Source organism: Podarcis melisellensis (genome assembly GCF_964234715.1).
Source record: "Podarcis melisellensis genome assembly, chromosome: 17".
NCBI lineage: Eukaryota > Metazoa > Chordata > Lepidosauria > Squamata > Lacertidae > Podarcis > Podarcis melisellensis.
In genome coordinates this window covers 7021036-7044761 of record NC_138534.1, presented here as the reverse complement: position 1 = coordinate 7044761, position 23726 = coordinate 7021036, and the positions used below count along the sequence as shown (strand labels likewise).

Sequence of the window (23726 nt, the reverse complement as noted above, 5' to 3'; positions counted from 1 at the left end):
TTGAGATGCAAAGGCAGACTAGAAAATGGATGAACCCACAAAGACAACATTGGTTCTAAATCAAACTAATATGATTGCTTTGGAGTCAACGTAATACTTATTGCTAAACGTATGGCAAGGCTGACAGGATGGAAACTGGGTGAGGTGGACATTGATTTTAGACAAAGATTCTCTCAATATTTCTGTTGGCATCCTGGCATGTTATGACAAACAGGTATAACACAAGACTATGTCCATCTAATCCTATCCAGCTGTAGCAATGCGAAGGAACCCCACATTAAAAAAAATAAATGAGGGTAGATTAAAAAATGAAGGACTTACATTACTGTGTCCTCAGAAGGAACCAAGGACAACTTATTAGACCTGGGTATTAGCAATTATTACTCGACTCCAAGGTGTGCTTTGTCAAAGCCAGTCTAGCCAGCCTTGTTTGATGGCCACTGCCTGAGCAGGGGCAGCAAGACAAGGGACCATACTCTGTTTGTGACCCACCGTGTAGTGTTGGTAAGGCACACCCAGGGTGGAACTCCTGAAAGAAGGATGGGGCAGGTCAAGGGCTTAACTCACCAATATGACCTGGGAGTGGAGAGTGAGGCCGCGGCAGCGTCGGCGATGTACTTGTCAGGATCAGGCTCTTTCTGTTACTGGTTCGGCAACTGTACAAAGGGGAGGAAAGAAGGAGAGGGAAAGAAGACAGGCCTAGATCAGGGGCTGTGTGGATGAAAGACGCCGGACCAGGCTGCAGCTCATGTCACTATGTGGTTTGCCTTGAAAGACTGCAGTTCTTGGCCAATCAATTCTCTTTTCAGCTCGGTTGGCTACTCCAAAATGGTAGCAGGTTACCTTCTGCAGTCCTTTCCCAAAGAAGAGCTGGCCAGTAGCCAGGAAGCCCCATTTCCCACTTAACCATTGGCCCACCTTGTGCCATGGAGCTCCCTTATTACTGGGTCAAACCGCTGGTCTTCCTGGTCCAGTACTGCAGGTTGAGACTGGCAGCATCTCTCCAAGATCTCAAGCAGACTGAGATCCATTTAGATGAAGTCGCTCAGGCCAATGACAGAGGCATTCTGCATACAACTGTTATCTCTAATAAACAACTGAGCTACAGATCCCTTATGAAAAGGTGTGAAAAGCAGGAGTATTGGTTCAGTGTGGGAAAAGTGTCTACCTAGAGGCAACAGAATGCCACTACAAATGTGGGTGGGCTTATCTAGAGTGTGATCCAAAAGCAGAACTACCAAACTGAGCTCTTTTGCCACAAGACCTGCCTCCCAATTGAGGCCTTACTGTGCCTGCGTTCTCCGTCTTTCTCACACACATATACAAGCTTTAACTCAATATTGAAATTCAGAAATGCTGGATCCACTCTTGCTTGCTATGATCACTTAATACTCAGCTCTTTTTTCCTCTGGAAGGTGACAAAGAGGGCATTGGTGGTGTTAATTAACTGCTATTTGCATGGAACTAGATTCATACTTCATAGAAGGGTGGAGCCAGATTTTTCCTAATCAACAATTAAGTAGCATTTCTAGGTGTGATTTACAGCCTTACATCTTTCTCCCACAAGCCTTAACATTGTCACAAAGGGTTCATTGGCAGGTTATCCACACCTTTCCATGTTTATTAAGCCATAACTAGTCCTCAGATAAGTGAGCTGAACTCAGTGATGAGCTGAGGTAAGGCAAGTCATTCCACAACCCAAGCAGTTCAAGAAAAGAAACTCTGCTATAGGGTCTAGGCATTTTAAAGTAAATTGGAGTAGCCCCAAGGACAACACTGTTCAGATGTGTGCCTTGACAAGGCTGTGTTGAATTGCCTTGCAGCTCCCAGGTGCAGCTGGCTGGCTGTTAACCTTATTTTGCCACCTAGTCTTCAGTGCTGTACAAACACTATGGTATAGGTTACTAACTGCACAGGGCTGGATGTGTGCCCAGGTTTATATCGCTGTCAATTCCTCAAGCTGCACAGTAGCTTATGGGCTGCCAACAATGGCTTGCGTGTTGTGCAGTGACCCTTCAGTCCATTGCATGCTAAGGCTCAGAGTTGCAACTGAAGAAGTTTGAATTAGCAATCATCTGAGCCAGAAGAAATGCACCTCCAAGACTCTTATCTTCTCGAAACATTCATACGGAAAGCCCAACATGCACAACTGAAAGAGAGCCAAGTGTCCCAACCCTCCATCACAAAAGCTATAGAAAGTTCCCAAGGTGGGCTCTGGAGAGATGCAAAACTCACACCTGCGCCTAGGATAAACAGCACTTCTAAACAAGAGAGAACTTTGATGGCGTATCGTTCATTGTGTGCCAACAGGATACTAAAGTACGTACCACCATATACACCCCAGAGTGATCCATCATCCTAACGCCTCTCTGACACTCAGTTCTCAAAGAGGATACACAAACAAAAGAGTTGTGTGGCCTTTAAAAAACTAACACACTTATGTGGCACAAACATGTCAATTGAAGAAGGGATAAGCCTGTTCAGAGTATTCTGGAGGAGGAGAGCAAGGTCAGGGGAATTCATACCATGACATTATACAGTGGCGTCGCAAGGGGGGGCGGTGCGCCCTGGGTGCCATGTCTGGGGTGTGTGACAAGAAGGCACCCCGCCGCCCCCAGGCGCAGCAGTGCGAGCAGCCATTGTGCCGCCACAGCCGCATGTGGAGGATCCTCCATTCGCAGCTCAGCCGCGAGCAGAGGATCCGCCAGTGTCCGTACGGTGCTCAGGCGCCGGCGGCAAACCACTATGTACAACGCATGCACAGTGTTGCATGCATGCGCCGTATGTAGTGACGCCGCACATGTGCCGTACGTAGCGACACCACACATATGCCCTACGTAGCAACACCATGCATGCATCGTACATAGTGGCGCAACACATGCGCAGCCAGCGGTTTGCCCCTCCGCAGGTGTCGGTTAGCCTTCATTCACCCCTGACATTATATACCCCCATTCAGTGCTTTTTTTCTAGAAAAATAGGTGCTCGTACTCACCATGATGTTGTTACAGTAAGTGCCACACTTTTTAGCAACAACAAAAAGAGGTGCGGATACTGCATACCTTTGAGTGCCCCTGAAAAAAACACTAAAAAGTATAACAACTCTGTTCTGCTGTCATTCTGGAGGCAGCTGGCCTATCTACCTCTCCTTTACTGTCAAGCTTTCTGCTACTAGGGGAATAAGAATAATTAAAGGATGGCAAGCAAGGGCTTAGACCCCCTGAAATAGCAAGTGAGATGCAAATTTCTTAGGCCAGAATAGTTACCCTTCTTGTACCCCCACCCCATGAGTCCGGTAAGTCTGAGTAAGTAGGGACATTATCAGTGGGGGAAGTCAAACTGCACAATCTATCCCAATCACCCCAGTTTTGATATAAAAATAAGAACTAAAGCCAGAACGTTGCAAACCAATGTTTATGAAAGGATCCTGACACGTTTTGAGACTCAGGTTTTCCACTGGGGAATAAATTTCATTAAAAAAGACCAATGTTTCATCTGAGCAAGCAAATGTAGCAGGACCCTTTCATAAATATTGGACCACATCTTTGTAGACCCCCTCTACAAATCCTCCCCCCAAAAAAACCTATTTGCAAAAATACAACACTTTTGCCAGTTGATGGTGGTAAAAAGAAGCTAGAAGGAATGCATACAGTGGAGGATGGAATTGGTGTGCAAAAGAAAAAGGGAATTCAGCTAAAAGATGGCAAGAGAACGGGTACAGCGCATAACCCTCTTCTCTTTCAAGACCTATGGGAAAGAGGTCCACAGAAATATCTTCTGACACTTAATTCATATTTCTCTTACAACCATGAAACCTAGAGACAGCCCTTTTATTTACGAAGTGAGATTTTTACAATCTGATTTCAAAACCAAACCAAACCCATGCACTTTTTAAAAAGTTTCTAGCCCTCATGACCGTGAAGTTACATGTGAACTAGTGCAAGCCTCACCTGATGAATAATAAACATCAGAGGGCTAACCTAATAATATTTCAGTTGATCAGCGAATGGGGCTTTTAATGTCTTGTCTTGCTTTCCACATCCCTGATTAACAAGTGTAGAGTTATGCAAATTAATCAAATATAAGCAATGTTGCTTAATTTTCATATTCTTATTACAATTAATTTTTTTTATTACATCCCTACCTTTCTGGGAGCAGAATTTGCATAACCCTGGCACAGAATTGTGTGTGTGTGCTTTGAAAAGGCATGGGGTGTTCACAACCCTGACCAGGTCATCTGTGGCAGCTATAAACTCACTTTGCGCAGTTCTGTGGCCAAGCAACATTTCCACATCTTGAATTTTTACATCCTGAATTACATACAGTTCTATCTGATTCCCTCATTTGAGGCCCACCTACAACCCAAGCCAGGCCTGTCTCATTCATACACATCCTAGCATATGCTCCTCCATACCAGACCCAATCTGGTACAGTCACTGTCTTTAGGGCTGTGGCCTTTTCCAGGTGCCCCCTGACTGGGTGGAGAAGAAGAGCCTTGTCACTTCTGATTATTATTGAAAGGACTGAGTCGCCATCAGGGCTCTATAGATTTTGTCTTGACTTTCTAGCCAGCCATGATTTCCACCAATCTCTCCAGCATGCACAGAGGGCGTGGGGAAGAGGCAGAGATTCTCTTTGCTACTGTTGATTTTTAACCTTTTCCTTTTAAGTTGGGAATGTGTTTGTAACACCTACTAACGTCCTTAGGGCCCTCATTTTTACGGGACTGGCTCTCCTGGTATGCCCCGCAGAGGACCTTAAGGTCCATGAATAACCATAGTTTAGAGGTCCCGGGCCCTAAGGAAGTCAGACTACCCTCCACCAGGGCCAGGGCCTTTTCAGTGATGGCTCCAACCTGGTGGAATGCTCTGTCCCTTGAGACTAGGGCCCTTCAACAAGAATACTTATTGCAAAGTACTGGAAGACACAAGATCTACCCACCCAGGAAGAATGGCAGATGAAGTTGATGGACTACATGGAATTGGCGGAAATGACTGGCAGAATCTGAGACCAGGGAGAAGAGTCGGTGGAGGAAGATTGGAAGAAATTTAAAGATTATTTACAGAAATATTGTAAAATTAATGAATGTTAGAAGGATGTTGGAATGAAGTTATATGGCTTTAGCAGAAATGTTATAAAGGATTAAGTAAAAATAGATTGTTAATCGGTTAAAGGAGGAAAAGTAAAGTTAGATTATGTCAAGACAAATTATAGGGCTAAAAATGAGAAAGATGGAAAGGATTTGCTGAAATAGCTAACTGAACTAGAATACAAAAAAGGGAGGTGTGAGGAGGTCGATGAAACAAGTAAATGAAAGACAAGATATGGAAATATTGGATGTGTTTTTAATTGTTTTTGTTTCTGTTTTGTTAAGATAGGTAGTGTTTTTTTTCTTTTTTTCTTTTTCTTTTTGTTTTGTTTTTATTTTTTATGTATTGTATTGTACTGTACTGTAATGTATTGTTTTGTTTTGTTTAACTCTGTTTTTCTCTTCTTTCTGTAATCCTTAAACTCTTAATAAATATTTTTTTTATAAAAAAAAAGAGAAAGAGACTAGGGCCCTTCAGGATTTAACCTCCTTCTGTTGGGCCTGTAAGGCAGAGCTATTCCGCCTGGCCTTTAATTTGAATTCAGCCTGATCTTTTATTTCCCTTCTCTTCCCTCCCACTCCCCTTTTATGAAGATTACCCGCTCTGAGACCCCACAGCTAATTCTCCCCTGGCCTCCTCGCCGGCCCAAGTAGGACTAATTCAGCCAGCTAGCCCTGGTGACTATCTAATGCTTATTAGATGGATTTCCCCCAAATTGATTCTTGAACTTTGAATTTTATTGTTATTCATGTGTTTATACTGTATTTTATGCTGCTTCTACAATTAAGTGTTTTGAATTTGTTGTTAGCTGGCCTGAGCCCAGTTTTCGGAACCGGGAATGGCGGGGTATAAATAAAAAATTATTATAATTTATAATTTATTGTTATATATTTTTGTAAAGCACTCAGAGGTGTTTGGGTCTTTTGCTTTTCTTTTTCTTCACAATCAAGGGGTATATAAATTTTGTTTAAGTAGATCCAATCTGATCCATAAAAAGTCCTTTTAAAAAATGCATTTCCCCCCAACTTCTCTCCAGAAAGGCTCCTCATAGGCAGTTTCATTTCCTGACTGCCTTATGAAACCCTCCTTTGGCCCCTACTACACACCTCACTTTATTGAGCCGTTTTTGGGGTGTGTGCTTCTTTTTTTAAAAAAAATAATAATAATTCCTGACCAGAAATAATAATAATTCCCCTCCCCTTTTAATATATTGTTTTTAAAATCTCTGTGGCATGGTTGATGGCTTTTATCTCCTGCATTTGATTGTGATTTCAGCTTTTCTGCTCCAGTATTGCATTTGTGTGTATCTGTGTGTCGGCCTTATGTTTGTTTCTCGTATGCTTTTACGCTGGTTGGATTTTTAGGCTTGTTGTGGATTTTGAATGTACCATTGTATAATTGCTGTGTTTTATTTTTTCTGTATCAGGCCTAGATAATTTATTTTAGGGGGCACCATATAAATAGCAAAGGATAAATATTTAAATATATAATATACACATAGCCCCCTCTCCCCGGGCAGAAAAGAGAGTAGGTCGCGCTGACATGACTCCCAACTGTGAGGCTCTATTTACGGCTGGGAGACACATACATGAATCATTGTTTGAGTTCTGTCACTCCATGACTCACAACTGCTTCCATTGAAACAAGGAGCATTGTGTGTGAGGCGATACGAAAGGCTCACCTTAGGTGTCTGGTGCATGATGGCTCGTTCACAAAACGCACGTCACAATCAGGTAACAAGCCTAAACCGAGAAGCCCTAAGTGAGGCTGTGCAAAAGGGAAAGAGGTCTCTAGGCTGGGCCCTCAAGACTCGGCTGGGACTCCTGGTGCAGCAGAGAGCTCTCTGCAAGCAGCCCTGAGGACAACCTAGTACAACCAGGGCACAGGACTAAGCTGGCGATGGTTCCCTGTCCGTCCAGCTCACACTTGCGCGGTGTGAGCAGGGCATCTGTCTGTCTCGAGAGACAATGGAGTGCACCATCAGGGGTGAAGTCAAACCACTAGAGCAGTGTTTCCCAACCTTGGGCCTCCAGCTGTTTTTGGCCTACAACTCCCATCATCCCTAGCTAGCAAGAGCAGTGGTCAGGGATGATGGGAATTGTAGTTCAAAAACAGCTGGAGGCCCACGGTTGGGAAACACTGCACTAGAGCAGGCTTCCTCAAACTCGGCCCTCCAGATGTTTTGAGACTACAATTCCCATCATCCCTGACTACTGGTCCTGCTAGCTAGGGATCATGGAAGTTGTAGGCCAAAAACACATGGAGGGCCGAGTTTGAGGGGGCCTGCACTAGAGAATCACAGCACCTGCTGTGGCTGCAGACACTGGTAACTTGTAACTGCTTCCTCCAGCGTTGCCACTCTGGATTTCTGTAGGGTTTACTCCGAAGCCTTTCTTCTTCCGAAGATGTCCCACAAGGCAGCAGAGGTACAGGCTCAGAGTTTTCCTTCTCCTAGATGAGCTAGCTCTTATGGCTCACTTGAAAGCCTTAATAGAGGGAAGCAGTTGGGCATCACTAGAAAAGGGATTTACCAACCAGGGGGCCATGACCAAGAGGGCCCTGTGCTGCCTTCCAGCTCACCAAACCTCAGAAGGCCATGGAAATATTCACAACAAGACCCATTGGCACCTGGTTTAGTTGGCCAGTCGAAGATGTTCCTGAGATGTGGCCACTGTCACATGCTGACAGGTAGAAGCCACAGGTGAGAGCTGAGTGTAGGGTGGGGACCAAAGATGGACAAACAATCCAAAAGGAGGACAATGTGTCCCCCACCAGAGGTATTAACCCTCCCTAACACTCCGTACACCCTAGCTCAATAGCAACAAAAATCACATCACTACCTTTTGCATTAATCAATCCAGAATCAGTATCATTCCTCAGCTGAAAGCTCACAATTGCCAACACAAATGAAAATCTCTATTACACTTCAAGCATACTGTTATGAGGTTTTTTTTTGGGGGGGGGAGGAAGTAGGCTGTATGCGATATCCTTCTGATCCCTGGATTGAACAAATATTAAGATAGGCTAGCTTCCTGTGTCAGGTGATAGCCTGGGTCATTAAAGGAAACAAATGAAAGAGGCTCTGTGTGAGACTGCAAATGGGTGGGGCCGTTCCCCCAGTTTGCGGTTAGTTAAAAGGACAAAGCCAGTGTTCAGAGCTGAGTTGCAGGGATGTGGACCAGAGGCAACGCAGCAAGCAGAGAGAGACAGCTGTGCTGGATGTTGATGCTGCGAACCCCTCCATTGTAGGCTCAGGTAGTAAAGGTAAAGGTACCCCTGACTGTTAGGTCCCGTTGCGGACGACTCTGGGGTTGTGCGCTCATCTCGCTCTATAGGCCTAGGGAGCTGGCATACAGCTTCCGGGTTATGTGGCCAGCATCACTAAGCCACTTCTGGAAAACCAGAACAGTGCACAGAAATGTCGTTTACCTTACCTATTTATCTACTTGCACTTTGATGTGCTTTCGAACTGCTAGGCGGATAGGAGCTGGGACCAAACAATGCGAGCTCACCCCGTTGCAGGGATTCGAACTGCCGACCTTCTGATCGGCAAGCCCTAGGCTCTGTGGTTTAGACCACAGCACCACCCACATCCCTATAGGCTCAGGTAGTACACATATGTATAAATAAAGCATTTATCGTAAAGACACCATAGTCTCTGCTGTGCCTCTTTCCAAAAGGAAACATGAATGCTGGGTAAACACCTGGAACATCTGGAATCTCACACCACTTGGGGTTGCATGCAGCAATACATTGAAAAGTGTAAATAAATGCACCCCTTATTCTGCCTCATTGTGAATACAACAGGGTGGTTAACAGGGAAGCTAGCCTTCATTATGTACTCCGGTTATGGTCCCTGAAATACATTCTCCTCTAATCTTCCTACATATCACAATAACAATCAAAGATTAATTTTCACACACTTATAGGCAGTCCAAGAAGCACCAACATCACACCAAGAACTCCATTGCAGTAAAAAAAAAAACCTTCACTACACCCCACATTTTCCCAAAGTTGGCAATAAAGGTACCAGGTATCAAATACCATTACAATATTATTAACATTTAAAAATAAATAAATAGCATTCCCCTCCCTTTGAATTTTTCTGTTTTTTCTCTCCTCACATCTCTGAAGCTGAAAGTAATGCCTGAATCAATGAATGAATGAACAATCCTCATTTTTGGCTGCAGAACCCAGGGGGAAAGTGAGTTCTCAATTCCTGGGCATTCTACTAATAATAATATAATTTTAATATTTATACCCCGCCCATCTGGCTGGGTTTCCTCAGCTACTCTGGGCAACTCCTCATCCCTGAAGCAGCCAACCTGGGGCTACTTTTACAAGCTGTACCCGTATTTAAAGGATCATATCTGCCTACATGAGCCTATGCAGGTTTTGAGCTTTTCATACCACACCCTGCTCTCTGGGTCTCCTATGGACCCGAACTAGTTTGGCAGGGCCTTTTTGGCACCAATGCAATGGAAAACAGGAAAACCACCCACCCAGGCCTCTCTAAGCATGCTTTGATAACATTTGCATTTAAGAAGGCCTTTATGATTAGCTTTAATCTGGATGTGCTGGCACTCAATTAAGTTTTACTTAGAGCAGGCCTATTGAAATTAATGGATCTAACTTAGTCATGTTCATTAATCTCAGTGCACCTACTCTGAGTAATATTTTCAGCATGAATTTTAAGAAGGCCTTTCAGCTGTGCTTTTAAATGTGATATAACTATTATTTTATTGGTTTTACTGATTTATGTGAGGTTTTTCCTGCTTTTGAATTTTGTAAGCTGGTCTCGTAAGATGTTACTCCAGAAAGCAGCACATATCTAAACAAATAAACAGCAGAACACCTAAGACAGAAGTACAACAGAGCTGACTCCTCCTCCTTTGGGGAAATCTTTCTCTTGCACATTTGGAATGGAAATTGTGAGATTGGGTAATGCTCTGGGTTTGCGACTCAGTTGCCAAAGACCAAACTACAACAGAGGTGGTACTTGACGTCAGGTCTCCATGATCCCAGTCCAACGCCATCTCATGAACTGCACAAGAACATTTCAGATGTGAAGGTTCATTTGCATGACAGCTTAGAACAAGAGTTACCACACAGAAAGGAGCAAAGCTCTCCCATATTAACAATGATATATAAGACAGTGATGGAGGACCTGTGGACATCCAGATGACATTGACCTCCAACCCCATCAGCCTCAGCCTGCCTGGGACTGGGGCAATGGAAGTTAAGAGTCCAGCAACTATCTAGAGGACCACAGGTCCCCACCCCTGAAATAAACTTTTTAGCAAGGACTGGTGCGATGTTTGGGGTGAAAGATTTGACCTACCTCCCAGAGGACTGTGCCAAGGAAGTGGAAAGAGCATAAAAGTCTATTCCTAATCCTAAAAGTCTTGAAAGCCATGTTAGATACAACAGGGGCAGCCATGTTTCTTTCTTCTTGTGTCACCCCATGCATGTAGAAAGCGACTGCCGGTGGTGGGATCAGCTTGACATTAGAAGAGGCAGGCAAGGAAAGAGAGCTAAGCCCAGCCGTTCCCTTAATAGCCTTCCTGCAAGCTGTGTTCGAAACTCCCATTGTTCTAGGCGCATTTCGCGACAGGGAATTTCATTAGCGCTAGCGGTTTCTGAGCCCTGGGCGCACTCCTGCGCCCAAGATTTCGGATTAAAACTGCAGAGTGGAAGGAAAGGAGGACCCTTTTCTGCCTCCCCACTTCCAGTTACTCTCTGAAGACCAGAGAAGAGACCCTCGTAAGAATATTAGTGGGGGTGCGCAGGGGAAGGATTAGACCATGTGAAAAATGAACATAATATTTTAGCTGCAGCCAATTCATTTTCAGCTTTGTATTCTTGTTATGCAAAAAACGTGCCTAGACATTCCGTTGTTGCGCCCATTACCTAGGTTTAAGGTGCCATTTAGCTCCTAGCTTTCACATCTCAGTTTCTAACACTGCCTGCAAGCCATCACACCATAGTCTGGGCTGAGGGGAAAGGGCCTGGGGAAATGAAGCACATTTAAGTTGAGGCTCAAAGGGCTCTTCTCTTCTCACCAAAGCATCCCTTTCCATGTTAGAAGAGAAAACGCGTTTCAATTCCACAGCGTACAGGAACGAGGCAGACATATGAACAACAAACATGGCTACCCCTGGTCATGTCTAGGCTGTTCCTTAATATGCACTCTCAGCTGCTCCCCTTTTCTCTACCCAAGGCAGCAGCAGATCTTTCCCAAAACCACATCTAGTATTTGGAAAGCATTTTCTGGAAATGCTTTGCAAAGACGAATCCTTAAAAAACAATAAAACACCCTGGGTGACCTTGAACCAGTCTCTATCATCTATCTATCTATCTCTCAGCCTAACCCACATTTGCAGGGCTTTTTAAAGATAAAATGGGATTCTCCTTGTATATGCTGCCCAGAGCTCCCGAGACAAAGGGCAGGATAAAATGTGAGAAAGAAATATCTGTTTTAGCTAATCCACAAGTATGGGATATAAGCTTTGATAGTTTGAAAATACATCTTTCCTATAGGTGGAGCAATAGGGCAGAGGACCTGTCACCATCTGCCTACTGTGCAGCTCAACAGACTCCCTTCTTTCATAGGGAATATTGTCCGAGTCTCCCGGGGATTCTGAGTTCTGGGAGAGAGCCCACTGCAAACTTGCAACACATCAAGGCATCTTCTAGCACTGCAATTTGGCGCAAGGAATTATAGTAAGCCACCTGGCTTCTGGTCTGAAGTTCCTACACCATTGTTCAGCCACACAGAATGACAGAGTGACAGCACACACTCTGCTCTCTACGTCCTATGTAAACAAGTAAACACACACACACACACACACGTGTCTGCGATTTCTCTGTATTTCTCTCCCCCCAACTCAGCTCTTTCACTGCAAACTCACACTGCCAATTACTGATGTTCAAATGAACAGATGTAGACTGCACACATGCAGACTCAAACAACACAAACTGAGCTAGTCTTGTAGAAGAACCCATATCTGATAAGCTGAGACAGCAGGGAGGCTTAACTACACGTCTTTAAGTCTCTCTGTTATATGCAGTTATAAAAGCATTGCCCTGCAGCTGAGCAGATCGCAAAGATAAATAACAGAGAAAGCAGTGGTGTATATTGAGGCATTATGGGAATGGAGGGCAATGGCAGGGAGAATTTAAGCAAAGGATGGGGGTGTTACTGCTATACATTCCGTACTCAACTGTGATGATGGATGGGTAAAGGGGGTGGGGAATTAATGTAATCTAGATCACTTTTCACACAATCGCTCCTAGGGCTAGAATGCATTTAAAATTCCTAGCTGCCAGAAGTGGTAGCTAGGCATGCAGGCACTTGAAAAATTCGCAGGCGTGAGCATCTTCGGGAAGAAGAACAGAATGCCAGAGCCCAGCCATAGATCCTTCCATTTATTCCCACTCATCCCCTTCCCACCTAACTTTCCTGCGGCAAATATATATATAGACACCCACAACACCATCCCTCTGGAGTGCACTCAGACACGCAGACCTCTCGCCCTCTGCATCTTCCTTCCATCCACTAAGGCTCAGCCCCCTCCTATACATCTCCATTTGCTCGCTGCATCCGACAGTCCCCATCCCCACCCACCCACCCACATCCCCAGCCCCTCCATCTGCCCACCCAGCAGCCACAAGCTTGTCCAGGCTGAGTGACCCAGAAGAACCGAGGGGGGTGCATGCATGGAGCCAGAGGGAGACGGACAGCTAGAAAGACAGGCAGACCAACCATTTGTCATAGGCAGTGCTGCCAGTTCATATACAGCTCATGTCCTTGGCAGTTGCCATGGCATCCTAGTCTTTGTGAATCTTTCTTTCCCCTCCCCCAACTGCGCCACAACCCTGCCAGCCACTGCAACCCTCTCCCTCCCTCCCCAGGAGACACCTCCTTGGAGAGTCCTGGCTGCCTGGCCACAATGGGGGGGTGTTAGAGAGAAAGGAAGATGATTAATACACAAGCTCTTTTTTCCCCTTCTCCCTTGCAAACCAGCGAAGTGGGGGGGGGGAGTGGAGCAAGAGATACAGGAGACAGAAGAGAGAGGAAGAATGATAGGGGATGAAGGAAGGAAGGAAGGATGGATGGAGGAATGGGAGTAGAGGGGGACAGAATGCTGATGGGGAGGGGCTACGGAGAAAGGGGGGAAAGATGGAGGGATGCAGACTGAATTAAGCTTCCTTTCTCTGTACCTTTTTGTACGGCGAAACATGCTGCTCTCAAGGAAATCGGGCATAGAGAAATTGGAGAGCGCTGTCCACAGGGACTCAGACATCATCCCCCAGGGGGGTCATGGTGGCGAGGCTGGGGGTGGTGTATGCTGCAGAAGCACCTTCTGAGCCCCCACTGGAGCCAAGAGTGGAGGGGGGGGAGGTCTGTGGTGAGCCTTCCCTTTTGAAGAAGAAAGGAGGACTGGAATGGAGGGGAAGACAGAGGGAGGGAGAGAATGCGGGGAAGGGCAGGGAGAGGAGGGGGAGGTGTGAGGGGGCGGTGCTGTATTAAGTGGCAGTGTGTGCATGAGCGCATGCTGCAAGTGCTGCTGATCTGCATATGGGTGTGGGTTGTGTGCACACATATTTGGCTGTGTGCAAATACCTGCCTATCGTAGGTGCCCTCACCATACGGGTGAACGATGTCTTGCACTGATGGACATATTTGTACACTTTGATGGTGTAAAAAGCATTTCTTCTTCTTCTTTGGCAATCACTCGTGGCCGAGTAAGATTGTCTTCCATAAAGTATATCCACTTACTAACTCTTCTGCAAATGGTGCCCACTGTCCCTGGCTGCATAAATGCCTAAGAGCATCCATAGGTACGCAGGCCTAGGATGAAGCTGATTTCACTAGCCATAAACAGCAGACTACATTAATGCCAAAATCTGGGAAACTGTGAATGTGGCGTTTTTGCTCAAAACAAGCTGCTTTGCTCCGAAGAGTAGTAAGCATTCCCAGTACAACTTAGGGAAATGTCTGGAAACATACATTAAGTCCATGCTCAGAAGTAGGACACCAGGCGGCCATGTTCATGCTGCATTATAGTGGCTAAAAAAAAAGAGAGCTATGAATAATGACCCTGCAATCATCATCTGAAGCCCTTCTTTGTGTGCCTCCTCCACAAGGGCCTTTTCTATGGTGGCTCCCCATTTGTGGAATGCTCTTCCCAGGGAGGCAAACCTGGCACCTTCACTCCATATCGTAAGGCACCAAGCAAATATATTTCTCTCTAACCAGGCCTTTGGGTGATTTTATATTCTACAACCTAATAAATGTCTTTGTGGGAGGGGGGTTATTAGTTTGGTTTTGTTTTTATTATGTATTTTGTGTTCTCATTTTTTTAATTTTTATGTTGTGAACCACCCTATGATCTTTGGATGAAGGGTGGTATACAAATTTAACAAAGAATAATAAGGAAGACCCTACCTCTGCCATGAGCTCATTATGAGCAAATCTCTCTGGACTTCAGCAGCCTCTACTCTGCAATAAGGGTCTTAATGATACTGACCCTAACCTTACAGGGTTATTGTATTTCTGAAGTGCTTTGAACCATCTAAAGCACTATGGAGATGTCAATTATAATAAGGGGAAATAGTCATATGACTCACCTAAAGCAGAACTGCAGTTCTCCCTGCCACTGCAACCTTCTAAATGCAGAATGAGCACTGACTGGCATGCAAAAACTAACTGGGGAAAGTAAGTCACCTGATTTGTTTGCCTGAGCAAGGAACACAATGAAGGGCATCAGCTTCCAGCCATAATGGTTGCTGCAGAATGATGGCCAAGCTAGTTCATCTTTGTATCTGACTACACTGCCTGCTTCCACACCAATTGGAGCAAAACCTGATCACACAAGCTCCTTTTCAACCTGTTGGCTGGATTTTGTTTTGGGATTATTGTGTGACTTGCTTTATGCCAGTGGTTCCCAGGGGATCTGTGGCACATCTGTCAACTGTCCAGGACATCTTGTTTTTCGGGACCTTACTCTCGCAGGGTGGCACGGGTGGCGCTGTGGGACGTGGGTGACGCTGTGGGTTAAACCACTTGCCGATTAGAAGGTCAGCGGTTTGAATCCCCGCAACGGGGTGAGGTCCAATTGCTCGGTCCCTGCTCCTGCCCACCTAGCAGTTCGGAAGCATGTCAAAGTGCAAGTAGATAAATAGGTACTGCTCCGGCGGGAAGGTAAATGGCGTGCTGCTCTGGTTCTCCAGAAGCGGCTTAGTCATCCTAGCCACATGACCCGGAAGCTGTACACTGGCTCCTTCGGCCAATAAAGCGAGATGAGCGCCGCAACCCCAGAGTCGGCCACGACTGGACCTAATGGTTAGGGGTCCCTTTACCTTTTTTCTCTCGCAGGAGATCATGGTGTCCCAAAATGCACAAGATCATGGTGCCAAAACACACACATTTTGGGATGCTGTGCTCTTGTGTGGGAACACAGTTGGGAAGAATGTGTGGAGAATAGGTTGGAGGGTATGGTGGCACCATTCACATATAAAAAGTACCAGAGAGATATCAACATTTTCAAAAGCTTTTGGCTTTTGAAAAACAGGTGGTCAGCAGTACTTCGCTAATTGGGAACCACTGCTTTATGCAATTGTATGACTTGCATACAGTTTATTTTTATTTTTTAAAATATATTTTTGACTTGCATACAATTTGAAATAAAAATACTGTAAAAGAAAAGCAATCAGTAAGGGTAGCAGAGAAGTGCATGAAAATAAAAACAGGTCACACTTTAAAAAGGACTGTTTTTGGCATAGCAAAAAAGTAGCTGTTGCAGACGTTCAGGACTGAGGGGATGTGGTACAGTCCTCTGCACAATTGTTGCATGTGTGTGGGGGCACTCTGTGCAGGAAAGAACCCCCCCTTCCAAAACCTCCATAAAAATGGAAATTTTACATGTTAGGATAAATACTGAGCTTAATCTTTCCTCTCTTTAAGTTTTCAACATAGGGATTTTGATGGAGCAAGGATGCTCTCAAGCCAGCAATCCCTGAGGACACAGTATCATTGGCAGAAATTGCCACAGGCTCTCCACCACAAACACTGCAACACGTTCAAACACAGCACCTGGTAGCACTTTTTGAAGTAGGTGCTTTAGACATAAAGTCAGAACTAACCCTGTGAATCATGAAAATCTGCACTTCCTGGTTCCGATCTTTATTCAGTTTCCAGTAGTATGCTCATGTTGTTGTTTAGTCGTTTAGTCGTGTCCGACTCTTCGTGACCCCATGGACCAGAGAACGCCAGGCACCTCTGTCCTCTACTGCCTCCCGCAGTTTGGTCAAACTCATGCTGGTAGCCTCGAAAACACTATCCAACCATCTCGTCCTTTGTCGCCCCCTTCTCCTTGTGCCCTCCATCTTTCCCAACATCAGGGTCTTCTCCAGGGAGTCTTCTCTTCTCATGAGGTGGCCAAAGTACTGGAGCCTCAGCTTCACAATCTGTCCTTCCAGTGAGCACTCAGGGTTGATTTCCTTCAGTATGGAGAGGTTTGATCTTCTTGCAGTCCATGGGACTCTCAAGAGTCTCCTCCAGCACCATAATTCAAAAGCATCAATTCTTCGGCGATCAGCCTTCTTTATGGTCCAGCTCTCACTTCCATACATCACTACTGGGAAAACCATAGCTTTAACTATACGAACCTTTGTTGGCAAGGTGATGTCTCTACTTCTCAAGATGCTGTCTAGGCCTGTCATTGCCCTTCTGCCAAGAAGCAGGCGTCTTTTAATTTCGTGGCTGCTGTCACCATCTGCAGTGATCATTGAGCCCAAGAAAGTAAAATCTCTCACTACCTCCATTTCTTCCCCTTCTATTTGCCAGGAGGTGATGGGACCAGTGGCCATGATCTTCGTTTTTTTGATGTTGAGCTTCAGACCATATTTTGCGCTCTCCTCTTTCACCCTCATTAAAAGGTTCTTTAATTCCTCCTCACTTTCTGCCATCAAGGTTGTGTCATCTGCATATCTGAGGTTGTTGATATTTCTTCCGGCAATCTTAATTCCGGCTAGGGATTCATCCAGCCCAGCCTTTCGCATGATGAATTCTGCATATAAGTTAAATAAGCAGGGAGACAAAATACAGCCTTGTCGTACTCCTTTCCCAATTTTGAACCAATCAGTTGTTCCATATCCAGTTCTAACTGTAGCTTCTTGTCCCACATAGAGATTTCTCAGGAGACAGATGAGGTGATCTGGCACTCCCATTTCTTTAAGAACTTGCCATAGTTTGCCGTGGTCGACACAGTCAAAGGCTTTTGCATAGTCAATGAAGCAGAAGTAGATGTCTTTCTGGAACTCTCTAGCTTTCTCCATAATCCAGCGCATGTTTGCAATTTGGTCTCTGGTTCCTCTGCCTCTTCTAAATCCAGCTTGCACTTCTGGGAGTTCTCGGTCCACATACTGCTTGAGCCTTCCTTGTAGAATTTTAAGCATAACCTTGCTAGCGTGTGAAATGAGTGCAATTGTGCGGTAGTTGGAGCATTCTTTGGCACTGCCCTTCTTTGGGATTGGGATGTAGACTGATCTTCTCCAATCTTCTGGCCACTGCTGAGTTTTCCAAACTTGCTGGCATATTGAGTGTAGCACCTTAACAGCATCATCTTTTAAAATTTTAAATAGTTCAGCTGGAATACCGTCACTTCCACTGGCCTTGTTATTTGCAGTGCTTTCTAAGGCCCATTTGACTTCACTCTCCAGGATGTCTGGCTCAAGGTCAGCAACCACACTACCTGGGGTATACGGGACATCCATTTCTTTCTGGTATAATTCCTCTGTGTATTCTTGCCACCTCTTCCTGATGTCTTCTGCTTCTGTTAGGTCCTTTCCACTTTTGTCCTTTATTATGGAAATCTTTGTACGAAATGTTCCTTTCATATCTCCAATTTTCTTGAACAGATCTCTGGTTCTACCCATTCTATTGCTTTCCTCTATTTCTTTGCATTGCTCGTTTAAGAAGGTCTTCTTGTCTCTCCTTGCTATTCTTTGGAAATCTGCATTCAATTTCCTGTATCTTTCACCATCTCCCTCGCATTTTGCTTGCCTTCTCTCCCCCGCTATTTGTAAGGCCTCATTGGACAGCCACTTTGCTTTCTTGCATTTCCTTTTCATTGGGATGGTTTTCGTTGCTGCCTCCTGTATAATGTTACGAGCCTCCATCCATAGTTCTTCAGGCACTCTGTCCACCAAATCTAAATCCTTAAACCTGTTCCTCACTTCCACTGTGTATTCATAAGGGATTTGACTTAGATTGTATCTTACCGGCCCAGTGGTTTTTCCTACTTTCTTCAGTTTAAGCTTGAATTTTGCTATAAGAAGCTGATGATCTGAGCCACAGTCAGCTCCAGGTCTTGTTTTTGCTGACTGTATAGAGCTTCTCCATCTTTGGCTGCAGAGAATATAATCAATCTGATTTCGATGCTGCCCATCTGGTGATGTCCATGTGTAGAGTCGTCTCTTGTGTTGTTGGAAAAGCGTGTTTGTGATGACCAGCTTGTTCTCTTGACAGAACTCTATTAGCCTTTGCCCTGCTTCGTTTTGATCTCCAAGGCCAAACTTGCCAGTTGTTCCTTTTATCTCTTGACTCCCTACTTTAGCATTCCAATCCCCTATGATGAGAAGAACATCCTTCTTTGGTGTCACTTCTATAAGGTGTTGTAAGTCTTGAGTATGCTCATATTCGAACCCAATACCTCCAGGGGTGGAATATCTCCAGGTGGGGGGCGGGGGGGGGAGAAAATGAATCTATAGAAAAACCCTTCCTATCAGGTATATGTAGAAACACATGAATACTCATTTAAATGCAACAAATTATACACATGTGCAGCTTCAGTTGTGCTTCTTTAAGCACAACTTTGTAACATATCATTAACGCTCTAGCCAGTGTACTCACACACAAACACACATGTAAAAGGTGTGATTCAGCTAACTTGTTGCATGCATAGAATATGGTCTGCCTGTGCAATAGGAGTTCCCCCTCCAGAGGCAGGTTTAAGGGAGTGTGTGGAGCCACAACAGTCACCATAACTATAATGTACAGTAGTACCTTGGTTCCCAAACTTAATCTGTTCCGGAAGTCTGTTCCAAAACCAAAGCATTCTAAAACCAAGGCGCATTTTCCCATAGAAAGCAATGCAAAATGGATTAATCCATTCCAGACTTTTAAAAACAACCGCTAAAACAGCAATTTAACATGAATTTTACTATCTAATGAGACCATTGATAATCAATGTACTGTACTATAAAATAAGTAAGACAATATTGTAGCTGATAAAAAAAATTAATTTTTTTTCTTATGTGCACTGATGTGCACTCATTGTTTGAATGGGGGCTTTTATCCATTTCTGCAGCCACACAATCAATCAATCAATAGCTGAACTGGGTTCCACACAGTCACAAAAACAAGTCACAAAAACAAAGTCACAAGTCAGTCCCATAAAACGAAGAACAAGTTACAGTCAAAAAAACGAAAAAGCCACAAAAACGCAAAAATAGCAAAAACAAAAGCTCCAAATATCACTTCTGTGTTGCATGGGTGCCATAGCTGTCAACTTTTCCCTCTTCTTGCGAGGAATCCTATCCGGAATAAGGGAATTTCCCTTAAAAAAAGGAAAACGTTGACAGCTATGGTGGGTGCTCAGGATTCAACAGCCGACAGACTCAACAGGAAGCCTCTGCTTAGCAGCTGGGGGCTCAATTTACAAATGGAACACATTCAACAGGAAGCGGAACATATTCAAATTCCAAGGCAAAGTTCACAAACTGGAACACCTACTTTCGGGTTTGCAGCATTATATTTCCAAGTTGTTCATAAACTAAGCTGCTCTAAAACCAAGGTGCCACTGCAGAATGGAAGGTGAGAGGCGGAGTCATTTTGGAGTCACATGTGGCACCGCTGGCGTTGGAGACCCCAAAGTCCGCCACTGCCTCTCCTCCCCTGTGCCATCTGCATTCAGCTCCGGAGGACTGAGGGAACTCTCAGAACAGGTTTAGGGGCTTCACGGGGGAGGGAGAAGCCCTGTTGCACGAGCTGACCTCATTCCCCATGCGCAAACCCCACTAAGTGCTATGTTGAATTCCACCCATCATCTCTTAGTAATTTCAATAGTCACACAGACACACTCCCAGCAATGAACGGAGATTTCCAAAAGTCATGGTCCTCAGCACAGACTTTGGCTTGACTTGAAGCCATCGTGCCATGTGTGGGCATTTTATGAGACGCAGGAAGCGACTGCCACCTTTGTTTTAAAAAACATTGGTTTCTAGTCCTCATGGTTAGAGAAAAATACTTCAAAATGAATGCATATTATTATTATTATTATTTTGCTGAGTTCTCAGAAATGCAACTCCTCTCCTCTTGCTTTCCCTACACACACAGCCCATCTATCCCTAATATTCGTGCTCTTAAATCCCGCTGTGCTCAGCAGTTTCGTCTTTCTCGTCAGTGTCATGCTGGAAGTGCTTCAGGGAAATGAGCACTGGACTCGGCACTGGAATCCAAGCAGAAACTGTAATGGAAAGGGAGCATTCAGTGTATGTGAGGAGGGAAGCATCTTTCTTTAGACCCCATTAGCCTTAGTCTGACCTAAGGCAAAGATGACATTCAAAGCTGGGACACAGTTCTGGGTCTAATAGGCACAAACTGATTTACGCAACATGAACCCTGCCCAATAATATCCTGTGAGAGAATGGATTACAGTGCAAGACATGGAGATTCTGCCTGATGAAACTCAAGGCCAATGCATGGGCAATTGGCTAAAAGATGCTGATTCAGCCTGGAAGTCCATATTTGTCTATGCTGATGATCTGGAGTCTTCGGTGCATGTAACATGCATAAATGTGAAACTGGTATGTTCTGCTTTTCTTTTCTCTATTTTTATAAATAATTTTTATGGAATGATTTTATGTTACAAAAAACAATACAGCCATACTACCACTAAACATACCATATTTTTCACTCTATAAGATGCACCAGACCACAAGATGCACCTAGTTTTTGGAGGAGGAAAACAAGAAAATAAATATTCTGAATCTCAGAAGCCAGAACAGCAAGAGGGATCGCTGCGCAGCGAAAGCAGCAATCCCTCTTGCTGTTCTGGCTTCTGGGATAGCTGCGCAGCCTGCATTCGCTCCATAAGACGCACACACATTTCCCCTTACTTTTTAGGAGGGAAAAAGTGAGTCTTATAGAGCATAAAATACGGTAATTAAGAAATAAAAATTACATATATCAATATTTAGTCTGTTATTTGTTATTTACCGTCTTATTTCCTCCCAAACATTGCATACAAAAACACACATATGTGTAGACACCCACACACCCACAACCGCACACAAAATGCTTTTCTTTAATATAACTAGACTATGTATCTCCAGAATGCCTAAAGTGGCAGCTACTATGGTGCTGTAGTTCGGTTTTTATGATGTTATTTGTTTTTAATTTTGTTAATGCTGGAAAAAATATTAATCTTTTTTTATTATTAAAAAAGCTTTGCTCTGGAGTATTATATAATAATGTCCTACACATTTGTGGGGACGTTACTCATCTTCTCCTCCTCTGACCATCCGTGCAAGAGAGGTGCCTCCAGAAAGTTGGGAGGGCATTAAAGGTAGCAGAACATATTAGGGGAACTTACGATTTTCAATTTATAAATTTCAAATTTTTTATTTATAGAGCCCACTTTAATACCCTTAGAACAGAACTTTCCAAACTGTGTGTCGTGACACATTAGTGCGTCGGCTGCAGTGTGCAGGTGTGTTGCACAAATGCTCTCCATGTTCCTCCCGGGGCTGGAAAGGGTTAATTTAACTTCCGGTTTGCTGGTAAAACTGAATTGCTGTGTCACAAAATGATGTGAAACTGAATTGCTGTGTCGCGAAATGAGGCATGTCCAAAAAGTGTGTCACGAGCTTGAAAAGTTTGGAAAGCTCTGCCTTAGAAAATGAATAAGGAGACTATAGCTTGCTTGACTTAGTCTGTATCACTGCTTTGCCATACTTCAGTGACTTACTGCTACCAACAGCCATTACTTCTCGATCAAATAAAAACATCTTGGAGGTCCCAGGCCACAGAGAAGTTAGGCTGGCCTCAACTAGAGCCAGGGCTTTTTCAGCTGTGGCTCCGACCTGGTGGAACACTCTGTCACAAGAGACTACGGCCCTGCGGGACTTGACATCTTTCCGCAGGGCCTGCAAGACAGGCCCTTTGACCAGGGCACAGCCTGACTCCCTCCCTCGGCAATCTTCATGGAGCTCTGGTCCAATGGTGGCCAGTGGCCTGAATTTAATTAATTATATAATGAATGATTTTAGAATGTTGTTTGTGCTGTACTTTTGTACTGTTTTATTGTTGTTAGCTGCCCTGAGCCCGGCTTCGGCTGGGGAGGGCGGGATATATATAAAATTTATTATTATTATTATTACTTCAGTTCCCATCTTCATTTCAGACCTGTATGCACATATATACTCCCTCTACACACCAATATGTGTTTGCTAAGTGTAAAAACACAAGGTCAAGAATTAATGTTGATGCACAGAGTTGAACAGTCACCTGCACAGATACACCTTAGCCACACACACCATTCAAGGGGCATTTTTCTACTCAAATATAAGATCCATGGGAACTGGCAGGAATCTAGTTTTCTGGGCAGATTTTTCCTGCACCATTTATGTGAATTAGGAATTCCAGAAAAAATAATTCCCACATGTAATCCTCCTATACATTCCTCAACGGAGGCAAAATATTATGGCAACAATCTAAACAGTAAAATATGAAGCAAAAGAAACCACACACACAGTCAGAGCTTATTTTGACATTTTATTTGGCAGCTGTTCCAACACCTAATGAGGCAAGTCATTTTTGAAACCAAACAGTAGCTTGCCTCTTCAGGATAACAAATGCACTCCTCCTGACTATCTGCTTATCCACATAAATAAAGGGGTATCTATTCCACAATTTCCACACTCCACCGTTTCCTTACTGCAGAATTAATTATGGCCTCAGTAAACTGATTTCTGCTTAAAATAGGACTGTAGAAATGTTGAGAGTGCAAGTGGCAGAGGACTATGAAGTACTGAATCATACACCTTGGGGAACTTTCCTGCCAAACTTTCAAATGCTGTGAGAACTCCAGGTACAAATGTTGTTGTTGTTTAGCCGTGGCCATGGGAGTCCATGGGACTCTCAAGAGTCTCCTCCAGCACCTAATTCAAAACCATCAATTCTTTGGCGATCAGCTTTCTTTATGGTCCAGCTCTCACTTCCATACATCACTACTGGGAAAAGCATAGCTTTAACTATACGGACCTTTGTTGGCAAGGTGATGTCTCTGCAGGTACAAATATGCAGCTGCAAAGTCATGCAAGTTGAATATTCCATTTGAAAGGCAACTCAGTTCTGTTTTGTGTATGTCAATATTCATGTGTGCAGAATGCTTTCATAGAACCAGCCAATGGGATAACCACGTATTCCAGTTCTATGTTATTACTTTGCAGACTACTACAAATACCCTAGCATCCTGGCATAGCAGTCAGTAATTCAGAGTCTCCTTGGACAAGCCTGCCCCTCCCTCGAGGGGTCCTTTCTTGCCCCACAGTTGCCAACCACGAGGCAAC

At 44.4% G+C, this 23726-nt stretch overlaps 1 protein-coding gene across 1 annotated transcript in view; it reads right to left on the bottom strand.

Annotated features, from left to right (window-relative positions):
• MAST1 (microtubule associated serine/threonine kinase 1) overlaps nt 1-23726 on the bottom strand; it is a 94559-nt gene that overhangs the window by 46631 nt on the left and 24202 nt on the right. The window contains exon 3 of the mRNA XM_081893729.1: nt 568-656. Within this exon, the coding sequence (XP_081749855.1) occupies nt 568-656 (89 nt within the window). The remainder of the gene's footprint in view (nt 1-567; nt 657-23726) is intronic.